This window comes from Sinohyriopsis cumingii, chromosome 6 (assembly GCF_028554795.1).
Source record: "Sinohyriopsis cumingii isolate HCF-2022 chromosome 6, ASM2855479v2, whole genome shotgun sequence".
Lineage (NCBI taxonomy): Eukaryota > Metazoa > Mollusca > Bivalvia > Unionida > Unionidae > Sinohyriopsis > Sinohyriopsis cumingii.
The window spans coordinates 14054508-14067623 of NC_142966.1; the positions used below are offsets into that span (position 1 = coordinate 14054508).

The 13116-nt window shown below is 33.5% G+C and overlaps 1 protein-coding gene across 1 annotated transcript in view; it reads right to left on the reverse strand.

Annotated features, from left to right (window-relative positions):
• Positions 1-366: 366 nt before the first annotated feature.
• LOC149796388 (cholecystokinin receptor-like) overlaps positions 367-13116 on the reverse strand; it is a 59677-nt gene continuing 46927 nt past the window's right edge. Inside the window, exons 2-3 of the mRNA XM_089961066.1 lie at positions 6244-6612; positions 367-2111 (exon numbers count right to left, since the gene is read on the reverse strand). Coding sequence (XP_089817192.1) covers positions 1465-2111; positions 6244-6612 — 1016 coding nt within the window. The 3' untranslated portion in view covers positions 367-1464. The remainder of the gene's footprint in view (positions 2112-6243; positions 6613-13116) is intronic.

Genomic DNA, 13116 nt, shown 5'->3' on the forward strand with positions numbered 1-13116 from the left:
AAGGACACAGGAATTAATGGTTTCGTAGAGTTTTCTGTGTTATATGCTGATTTAGATGATTGCATGTGGCCAAATATAGTATGCGTATAGCTGTTACTTAGATATTCAAACAATGATAATTCCATCCGGTAAATCTTTCTTACAAGAACGGGATATGAATTCCATTGAGTAAATCTTTCTTACACAAATGGAACTTGAATTCTATCTTGAAAATCTGTTTTATAGGAATGAAAAATTATTTATATCGGGTGAAGTTTTCTCAACATCATGAAAAAATATACAATTTCGAAAGAAACATTCATATGCCTTTGATTGAAAATTTGATAAGGAATACTGGGTATATGTTATAATGACCATAAACTCATCTGATCTCACAGAAGGACGACACCTTTATTTTAGCATAATTTTGTAAATATAAGTAATCGTGTGATTCGTGTACAGTCTTTTCTAAAACGTTTCTTTTTAGAACTACGCAGTCTTGCTTATATCCAAACTTTCCTTTTAGAAATATGCAGTCTTGCTTATATCCAAACCTTCCTTTTAAATGCAGTCTTGCTTATAACGAAACATGGAGTGTTGCTTAATAAATTGGAATCTTTGATAAGTCTAAATCCTTCCGCAGGGAAAAAGAAGCTATTGTTCAAATTATTAAAATAAATAAGAATTTTCTATTGTTTCCAGTTTGAAACAATTCTCGGAGCAACCATATATCTGAGACACATTGAGCGTTGAGTTTTTCAGTAAAAACGTAGACAAATTAGTTTAAAAGTGGCAAGAAATGTCACTCATACTATTTATACTATTAATGTGTAAGGTGGTCAGTTTTTGTTTACATATCATTTTTTATGGCGGGTAAAGAAAAAATCCCGCTAGTGGCCTTAAACCTCTGACACTCCTGATTATGGTAATGTAATGTTCTAAAAAGATATTTATGTCATACGGGATAAGTTCTCCAGGTGTTGAATCTGTGAATGAAATACTGAAACGGCTACTGCATTATGCACGTTTCTAAGCCTTGCCCATTTTTAAGGTCATCACTATGGTCTCCTGACGTTCGTGGTACATTCCCTCTGTAACAGAGAAATACTGGCATGAAACAAGTATTATCCGTCACGATATACTATTAAATGTTAAGCAAAGAACATCGCTAGTCCTTTAGTCATTTATCGTGCATATTCTTCCAAAATTCTGCGATCGGGTATCATCAATCGATATTTGGGTTCTTTCATGATGTTCACAACGCCCCACAATCAGTGTTAGATTAAAGAAATTCATTAAACCTTAGAGATGTTAAAATTGTGCAAGCTTCCAATTCTCCCAGGATCTGTCATTGTTGGTCATCAAACAGCCATAAGCTGATTGGCCTTGAATAAGTATTAACAAGAGTTTAGTACATAACATTTTAGGCATCTGAACAGCAAATATTACAAACTTTCATCGACAAATTTTGATTTCGACGTTGATTTATTCGTCTCCAGTCTCCAAACTTTTATCGCATTGATCAAGGTTATCATTGCATCTCTCATAGAATGTCATACGGTGAACGCTCGTGCGATAAGATGTTTTGGAGTTTAAAGAAGGATACCGTCCAAGATCCTGTCTTCCTCTCAAACAGCACTGGATTGCTGCCAGAAAAGATTGCCGAAAACTGGAGTTCATAAAGCAATACGTGATAGGGTTACAGCAGGACGAAAGGTAGGACAAAAGGAATATCAACGACAACGCTAGATTAGAGATTGTTACTTCTACGCTTTTTCTATCATAACTTAGCCAGGTGTTAACGAAGTACAGTGGGGTCCAGCATATAAAGAACTCCACAACAACCACAAATAACATCCTGATGACCCTCAATTTAGACGTTCGGCTCTTCTCAAAGTTGCTTTGTCTAATGAATTCGGTTTTGTCCATCTTTCTTCGTGGGGTTGACTCTTGGCTGCTGCATGGACTTTCTGAGAGCGACCCCTCATGAATGTTTCTCGTTTGGTTCAAAGTACAATGTTTTAGTGGTATAGGGGATCCATTGGGAATTATATAACTCCGAACTGATGTCTTTCGTAGTGACGTTAGTTCACTTACTAACTTTTTCGTCTGTCCACATCGATTGGAGGAAGCTGTTTAAAACAAAAGATAAATAATTTGTAAAAATGTATTGCCATGTCAGTGCTTTGTTCATTGAAATGTTAATAAAGTGTAGCGATAAAAACCTGAATAGTCAGGTGGCTTAGCGTTATTTCAATATTATTTGAACTGGGTAGTTCAAGGCACCGAGTCTGACATGAAGCACACATGATATTTTGATCAGATTTAGCTTAGGAAACCTACTAAATTATGGCAAGCATTCATGCCAAACACCAAAATCAAACTTATCAGCACTTCAAGACAAAAATCAACTTTTGGGCTTGTACGAGACGTACGAAGGACAAATATGTATGAAAGTATGAGTTTAAGGTAACCTAATCTGCAATACCACATAATACATATAGTTATTGCTAATATTGTATACCACTTCAAAGTAAAATGGTTGCTCGGGCGCGAAATCAATATACTTATAATCATATATATGTTTATCAGCAAGACATATCCGTATCGTTCAAATGTCTATTACATAGTAGTGGATTAAAACTGTGATAAGACATGTCTACACACCATTTCTGACAAATGTAGATACGTTCTGGCACATTGATAAATTTCCAAGTAAACTTTTGCCATTATCCAAATAACAAGTGGGAAATGTTGGCCTTACGGACCCCTCCGAGCTGAAGAGTTCACCTACCCACCAGGCAAACCTGGGTTAATCAAATCAGGTTACAGCATCTTGTCCAACTACAATTACAATAAAACTATCAGTAGGTTCTCTGGTTGACGTCGTATATGACCTGGAGTCGTATAGAATACCGCTTAAGTCTGTACTGTAGACGCAACTGTTGTCATCATCCTTACGGGTACATTCTATGATCTGTCCGAAACTCAGACTTTGGCAGATGTCTGAATGACCTTTGCTATAGGTACACATTGCACAGTTTACACCATGACCATCATCTGTACCAGCCTCAGAGAGTCAAGACTGATAGCACTCCCAGTGTTCCATGCCTTGTTGCTATACCATATTGACCTTCACAAAGTGGTCACAGGGACATTCACGTATCTGCCCCGCCACTCCTTTGAGGTCCTAAATGTAGACTCTGATCACTTCGAGAAACTTGAGAAACTGACTACTATATTGGATGACATAACCCGCCCTTTGATCTCAGTCAGGAGACAGGAAAGGAACATTTCTGCTTGAAGACTCGTTCCATTTAGTGTTTTTGTAAAACATTTGGAAAACCCAAGTGGTTCTCCTAGGCTAAAACTAAATAATAGGCCATAAGAGTCCATCAGGCCAAATTTGTTGCTTTCATCTTCCCAGTAAATCGCTAAGTCATCGGACTAGAGTAAGTGGTAAATATATATAAATACAGAGAGGACATTTGCTTAAAAAAAGTGAATAACGGGTATATTTTTTTCACACAAGAGATAAACTATTTCTGTTATTCGCTCATAGCATACTGAAATATCTTTTTTATACTCAGACTTATTGGACATCAAGCTGTATAACAGATTGAAAAATTGTCCAGCTGTTAGTTGTCGTTTATGGATATTTGCACATAAAATAAACTTAATTATTATAATATACATAACATAATTCTCCTCCCCAATTCAAAGTAAAGTAGCACAATAAGAAAATAAATAATTTGCTTGATTTGAACTTGGTTCATCTTCAACCAGTCGCGTTCATACCACTCGACTACGCCAATGTCATATAATAACAAATTCAGTATATATGAACAGGGAATGAGAAAAAAATGATATATTTGCACTCAATGTCATGATTATTCCCCTCAGGAAATCCAATAATTGATGGCATATAATTCATCTAATTAGCATGATTTATTCATATTTTAGACACATAATTAGTTGTAGTAATAGAGTGATATAAACAATGTTTATAATAAAACAAAATCATATTATATTATGCCATTTAATTTATTACCATAGTCAACATATAATTATGGATTTCATTTTCACAACACATTCCAAATACACTCCTACAGTTTGTATTTTCCAAATACACTCCTACAGTTTGTATTTTCCAAATACACTCCTACAGTTTGTATTTTCCAAATACACTCCCACAGTTTGTATCTTCCAAATACACTCCTACAGTTTGTATTTTCCAAATACACTCCTACAGTTTCTTTTGCCACCAAAAAATGCGAAAAGTCCTAATAAATAAGAATAAATGTTAACTCTTTTTTAGGGGCTTTTCCTTATTTTTTCAAGGTAGTCATATTCTATTGATTTGTTTATTCGTTTTACATACACGATGATCCAATGGTTATTATTTACTACATCTCTTTGAACGGTTAGTTTTTACTACATCTGTTTCAATGGTTAGTTTTTACTACATCTGTTTCAAATTGATTTTACGTATGAAAATAGCACCTATGCTTGTGTAACGTCTGAAAGCAAACTATTTTGGTTTGCCTCCTTTCATCATGATGATAAATGATTGCACTAATTGCCCAGAGTTTACTTATACAATCACAGATGACAGCTGACATAGGTGGTTTAAGTTGAAGAATATGATTTCTTGAAATTTAATGGTAGAGACGTAGAGAATAGCAGACATGGGAGGCATATAAGTTAGAAAACGTGGAGGAGCGCCATGTATAATAGAAGGCATGGGTTGCATAGAGAACAACAGACAGGGGAAGCATATATAACAGCAGACGAGGAGGCATATGTAATAGGAGACGAAGAGGCATATGTAATAGGAGACGAGGAGGCATATGTAATAGGAGACGAAGATGCATATGTAATAGGAGACGAGGAGGCATATGTAATAAGAGAGGCATATGTAATAGGAGACGAGGAGGCATATGTAATAGGAGACATGGAAGGTTCACTAAAATGAAGAAAGGGACATGCGGATATTAGAGGCGTATTAACAGAGGCATAAAAGCCTTGAGGTTCAAAGTGGTTATACTGATTTATTTGCTAACATATCCATATAGAATATCAGACCTTTAAAGTTTACAGCTAGAGGCAACGATACTTAAAGCCATGTGAGGTTTAAGGTAATTATACTGATATATTCACAGTTTACTAAGAGAGGCATACATACTAACAGACTTGTGAGGTTTACTGACAGACATGAATGGTGGCAGTCATGGGACGTTTGATGTGGTGATACTGATTTCTTTAAAGGTTACGACTAACGGGGCACAGAAAAAAGAAGACATGGCAGATTGAAGATGATGACACATATTTCTTGAATGAAGACATCATACGTTTTATGATAAAGGCATACATACAAGTAGACATGGGATATTTACTGATTGATATATGGCGAACAACATCCATTAGATGTTTAATGCTGGATGCATAGATAATAGCATACATGAGATGTTTGCTGATAGAACCATAGAATATAGCAGTCACGGAAAGTTTACTAATGAAACCATAGAGAATAGCAATCCCGGAATGTTTACTAATGAAACCATAGAAAATAGCAATCCCGGAAAGTTTACTAATGAAACCATAGAGATGAAAAGTCCTTGGAGGTTTACTGATGGAAGCATAGAGAATAGCAGTCATGGGAAGAAAAAATGGAGGCATAGACAATAGCAGTCCATGGAGATTTACTGATGGAACCTTAAACAATAGCAGTCCTTGGAGATTTACTAACGGAACCATAGAGAATAGCAACCATGGGAGTTTATTTATATACATACAGACGAAAAGACAAAAGGTTTAAGGTGACGACACTTATAGAGGTACACAGGACAGCAGACATGGGGAGTTTACTGGTAAACAAACAGAGAACACCAGACATGGGGAGTACACTGGCAGAAGTACAGAGAACACCAGACATGGAGAGTACACTTGCAGAAGTACAGAGAACACCAGGCATGGGGTGTACACTGGTAGAAGTACAGGGAACACTAGAAATGGGAAGTACACTGGTAGAAGTACAGAGAACACCAGACATGGGCTGTACTCTGCCAGAAGTACGTAGAACATCAGACATGGCAACTATGCTGGTAGAGGTATAAGCAATAGAAGACATCGGACGTTTAATGATATAGGTATAAAGAAGAGCAAATATCTTGAGTATAATGGTAGAGGTATAGAGACATAAAAGTGTACAGTTAATGGTATAGATGATAGTAACCACAAGCGGTTCAACGTGATGGAACTTACTGTTATCCATCTGCTCCCCCATCATTATCCCTGCACGTAACGTGCGAACAATTTTCACGTAAGCTCCGGCCATTATACAAAGGGGAACCAGCAGTAGGACGACGTCTAGAAACACCGTATACGCCATCTCAAGACGTTTATTGGTCCAATCTTCCCTGCAAATTTTCACGCCGGACCGAAGTGTCATGTGTTTTGTAAATACTGCAATCGGAATCATGATGATTCCCGAAAAAAGCCAACACAATCCAATTATTTTATAAGAATGAGAGAGGGTCTGCCATCGTCGAGAGTGTAGGGGCTGACATATCGCGAAGTATCGCTCTAACGAGATTGACACGAGAGTGAAACAGCTGGCCCCAACAGACACACCTGAAATGAAACGAAAATGACAATTAATTTGCATATAATCCTATAAGATATTCATGGGTATTTTTCTTCAAAATTAGAAAACACTGAGACAAGAAAAGCTGAAGTTGCGTTAAATGGAGCAGAACATTTACACACTCTTCCTACATAAGCTCGTCCTGTTAATTTCGCCACAATACAAGTAACTGTTTTGCAAATTAGAAGAAGTGCTGAAATGCCAAAATTAGCATGCTTGTTTATATGGATAACAGTCGGAGACCTATTCCAATTTCATTCTTTGTATCAAAGCAATCGTTGTTTCACAAACTCCATTCCATATCTGTTTTTCCAACATTGAAATACTGTATAGCTTACGAATGGAACACATCAGTATTAAGTTTCCAACAAAGAGAACAGCAGTGTTCAGATTTTGTGAAAATTACATTGATTCCTGTACATTATCTATCATTTTCTGCATTCAATTTAAACTTGTGTGATTGATACTTGGATTATTATTACCGTATGACTGATGCTTGGAATACTACTAATGTATGACTCATGTTTGGAATATTATGAACTCAAGACAAATGTTTGGAACGCTACTAAGGTATGAGTAATTTTTGGAACACTACTAATGCATAACTGATGTTTGGAATATTATTACCCGATGACTGATGTTTGAATACTACTAATATATGACTGATGTGTGAAACACTACTAATGGATGACCGATGTTTGGAATACTACTAATGTATGATTGAAATTTGGAATACTATTAGTGTATAACTAATGTTTGGAATACTACTAATGTATAACTGATGTTTGGAATACTACTAATGTATGAGTGATGTTTGGAATACTACTAAAATATGACTGATGTTTGGAATACTACTAATGTATGACTGATGTTTGGAATGCTACTAATGTATGACTGATTTTTGGAATGCTAATAATGTATGACTGGTGTTTGATATATTACTTCCCCATGACTGATCACTGAATATTACTATTGTATGACTGATGTTTGGAATACTACTAATGTACGAAAGATATTTGGAATACTGCTAATGTATGACTGATGTTTGATATATTATTACCCGATGACTGATCATTGAATACTACTATTGTATGACTGATGTTTGTAATACTAATAATATACAACTGATGTTTGTTATACTAGTAATGTATGACTGATATTGGAATGCTAATAATGTATGACTGATGCTTTGGAATACTACTAATGTATAACTGATATTTGGAATACGAATAATATCTGACTGATGTTTGGAATCCTATTAATGTATGACTGTTGTTTGGAATACTACTAATGGATACTGATGTTTTGAATACTAACAATGCGTGATTGATGTTTGGAATACTACTAATGTATGATCAATGCTTGGAAAACTGCTAATGGATGACCGATGTTTGGAACACTACTAACGTATGACTGATGTTTGGAATACTACTAATGGCTGACTGAAGTTTGGAAAACTAATAATATATGACTGATTTGTGGAATACTACTAATGTATGACTGATTTGTGGAATACGATTATTGTATGACTGATGTTTGGAATGCTGCTAATTAATGACTGATGTTAAGAATACTACTTATGTATGACTGATATTTGAAATACTACTAATGTATGACTGTATTTTGGAACACTACTAATGTATGACTGATGAATGGAATGCTACTATTGGATGTCTGATGTTTGGAATATTATTACTGTATGACTAATGTTTGGAATACTACTAATGTATGACGGATATTTGGAATATTATTATGGTAAAAATTATGTTTGGTTGAGTACCAATTTATGACTGTTGTTTGAAATAGCATTACCTTATGACGGATGTTTGGAATACTACTAATGTTTGACTGATGTTTAGAATACTGCTAATGTATGCCTAATGTTTGGAATACTACCAATGTGTGGCTAATATGTGTAATACTACTAATGTACGACTGATCTTCAGAGAGTTACTAATGTATGACCGATGTTTGGAAAACTACTAATGTATGACTAATGTTTGGAATATTAATACCGCATGACTTGTGTTTGAATACTGTTAATGTACGACTGATCTTTGGAATACTACTAGTGTATGACTGGTGTTTGGAAAACTTGTAATGTATGACTGACGTTTGGAATATTGTTACTACATGACTGATGTTTGATACTACTAATTTTTGAATGATGTTTGGAATAATACTAATATATGACAGATGTTTGAAATATTACTAATATATGTCTGATGTTCGGAATATTAATACTAGGGTATGACTGATATTTGGAATATTACTAATGTATGACTGATATTTGGAATATTACTAATGTATGACTGATATTTGGAATATTACTAATGTATGACTGATATTTGGAATATTACTAATGTATGACTGATATTTGGAATATTACTAATGTATGACTGATATTTGGAATATTACTAATGTATGACTGATATTTGGAATATTACTAATGTATGACTGATATTTGGAATATTACTAATGTATGACTGATATTTGGAATATTACTAATGTATGACTGATATTTGGAATATTACTAATGTATGACTGATATTTGGAATATTACTAATGTATGACTGATATTTGGAATATTACTAATGTATGACTGATATTTGAAATATTACTAATGTATGACTGATATTTGGAATATTACTAATGTATGACTGATATTTGAAATATTATTACCGTATGAATGATGTTTGGAATTCCTTTATTGAACACTTGAATCTTTGGAATACCATTACAGATCGCTTGAATGTTTGGAACACAATTACTGAACGATTGATGTTTGGAGTATCGTTACTGAATGCTTGAATATTTGGAATACAGTTACTGAATGATTGATGTTTGGACTACGCTACTGAATGATTAAATATTTGGAATATTTGTACTGAATAATGGATGTTTGGAATACTACTGCTGAATGATGGAATGATTGGAATAATACTACGGAATGATTGAATGTTTGGAATATTATTACTTAATGATATAATGATTGGAATAATAATACTGAATGATTAAATGTTTGGAGTATCGTTACTGAATACTTGAATGTTTTGGAATATTATTATTGAATGATTAAATATTAGGAATATTACTACTGAATGATTGATGTTTGGAATACTATTACTGATTGACTGAATGTTAGGATTACTCCTCCTGAATGATTGAATGTTTGGAAAACTGCTACAGGATTAATACTACTGACTGATTGAATGTTGGAAATAATAATACTGCATGACTGAATGTTTGGAATACTATTACTGAATGATTTAATGATTGTAATACTATTAATGAATGAAGGAATATTACGAATACTACTACTGATTGATGGAATGATTGGAATAGTACTACTGAATGATGGAATGTTTGAAATAATACTACTGAATGATGGAATGTTTGGAAAACTACTAATGAATGATTGAATGTTTGGGCTACGTTACTGAATGCTTGAATGTTTAGAATAATATTACTGAATAATTAAATATTAAAATATTACTACAGAATGATTGATGTTTGGAATACTATTACTGAATGATGGAATGATTGGAACACTATTACTGATTGATTGAATGTTTGGAATAATAATACTGAATGACTTAATGTTTGTAACACTACTGCAGAATGATTGAATGTTTGGAATAATACTAATGAATGATTGAATGTTTGGAATAATACTAATGAATGATTGAATGATTGGAATAATACTACTGAATGCTTGAATATTTGAAATATTACTACTAAATGATTGAATGATTGGAATATTACTATTGAATGATTGGAATACTACTATTGAATGATTGGAATACTACTATTGAATGATTGGAATACTACTGCAGAATTATTGAATGATTGGAATACTACTAGTGAATTCTTGAATGTTTTGAATAATACTATGGAATGAATATTTGAAATATTACTAATGAATGATTGAATGTTCGGAATACTACTGCCGAATGATTGAATGTTTTGAATAATACTGCTGAATGATTGGTGTTTGGAATACTATTACTGAATGATTGAAGTTTGGAATACTAGAACCGACTGACTGATGGTTGGACATTATCTTTCTGTATGGGGCATATTTGGAAAACATCTACTGTATGACTGATGTTCGGAATAATATTACTGACATTTAGAGCTGCAAAATAGGTGCATTGCAAGTAAGGCCTTTAACTTATCAAAAGCATCCTACCATATTTCAGGCCACCTTCTGTTGATAATAACCCTTGTATTAAATACACAATAATCGATACAATAATGTTCTTCATTTTGGACAAGGTCAGGTACAAAACTTAACAGAAAATATCTAACGAAACCTAATCAACAATGCAAAGTACACACACACACACACATGATTCACATTCTGAATAATATTAATGTAAGACTGATATTCGAAGTAATCTTTCTATATGTGATATGTCGAAAATTGTTAATGTATCATTAACGTTTTGAATGCTATCAGTGTATAGCTTATTTTTTGGAATACTGTTAATGTATGAGTAATGTTTGAAATACTATAAAGGAATGAGTGATGTTTGTTATATTATTACTGTTGGATTGATGTTTGGGGTACTATTTGTTCTGAGAGATGTTTGAAGCATTATTAACATATGTTTTATGTTTGGAACACTGTTATTGTATGAATAATGTAAGGAGTACTATTATTGTATGAATTATGTTAGGAGTACTATTATTGTATGGATTATGTTTGGAATACTATTATTGTATTAATTATTTTTGGAGTACTATTATTGTATGAATGATGTTTGGATTAATATTAAAGTATAAGTGAACTTTGGAGTACTATTGCTGTATGACTGATGTTTGTAATGAGATTGCTAAGTAAAATGTTCTGAAGGTCGAAAAGGTTTACATTTGGTGAAATATTAATATGTCCCTAAAATGTATACCCTGGTATTAGTGGTTTCCTATCACGCCTGCTTAAGCAGCAATCTGCACCATCATAAGATCGGGTAAGACAGCAAGCTACACGAAATCCCACGTTTATTTAATGAGGGTCCTCTTTCGAGAATTTAAGACGGCGAATTGCAGCAACAGATTGCTTAAAGAAGAAACAGTCAATGTTTTGATTGAAGCAATAATATTGAGAACACCAACCGTAGTAATGGTCGTAGGAACATGGTCGGGGGTGGGGGGGGGTGGGGGCTACAGTGAAAATGGCAATTAAGACATTAGGGACCGTGCCATTGGATTTTTGGAGACAATTACGACTGCTTCGAAATATTTGACTGCAGTCATGCGCCAAATTGAAACGCAAAATCGTGAAATTACATTACAGTTTGTTTTATTGGATTTATTTACGGCAACTGCATATTAGGCCAGTAATTGACACACATATGTCAAACTATTTTTACTCACACGATAAGATATCTATATTTGTATTCTTTATGTTATAAAGTAATTGTTGACTTTGACAACCATTTGGTAGTCTGAATAGTTCTTAGGCAACATTATATGCCTTAATGTTGAGCAAGCTAATTGTTTAGCATTAAATAATTTAAGTAGACAAAAAACGGTTATATATTTATGAGATTAAGTTGACGCAAACTGAGAAACTCTTGATCGATTTTTAGACACATTAAAATTACTTCGTCTATTGATGCTGAAGCGTAGTACACTGCATCTTTATCGGTTTGCTCGACTGCACAAATATCGAACTGATACAATCCAAAATGATTCCATTTCATTTTTAAAAAATAACTTATTTGTGTCCGAGCTATTTATTGTCCACAATTACAGGAAAATATGACCCCATTGTTTGCTCGATACGAAACGTTATCATGCATGGGAAGCCATAATTCCTTTGCAATATCGTCCGTTTCCGGCATGTATAGCACACTAAGACTGGGTTCTCAACCTATTCAATAAACACTTCGTCTCGCTTAGATTCCTTAACAAGACCTAGTTCTTTTTAATGGTGCATAACAGAGCAATTTAATTTATTTAATGACAGTTTATCCTGTTTTACAAATTCTAAACTGAAATTTATGTAAAGAGTTGTTCAATCTATGAGTGATTTCTCCGATATATATATATATATATATATATATATATATATATATATATATATATATATATATATATATATATATATATATATATATATATATATATATATATATATATATATATATATATATACATATATATATATATGGGTCTGGCCCTATAGGATGATATTTATACCTGTCAATAGCTGGTAAAAAATATCTTTCCATAAAGCATCAAACGAACACAATATTATATTCATTATATTATTTGAAAAACTACAAAACAACAGTCCGATGATACAATAAATTAAAATAGTTGTGAAAATAAAATTGCAACCCAAACCCAAGGCCGAAAATCAAATCGTTAGTACGTTTGAATTGTTTGTCTATATGTTGCACAAGATATGGTCTACAAATTGTACGTAAAGTGGGATAAGGATACATACGCAATTGTAAACACTGTTACTGACACTGTTCTGA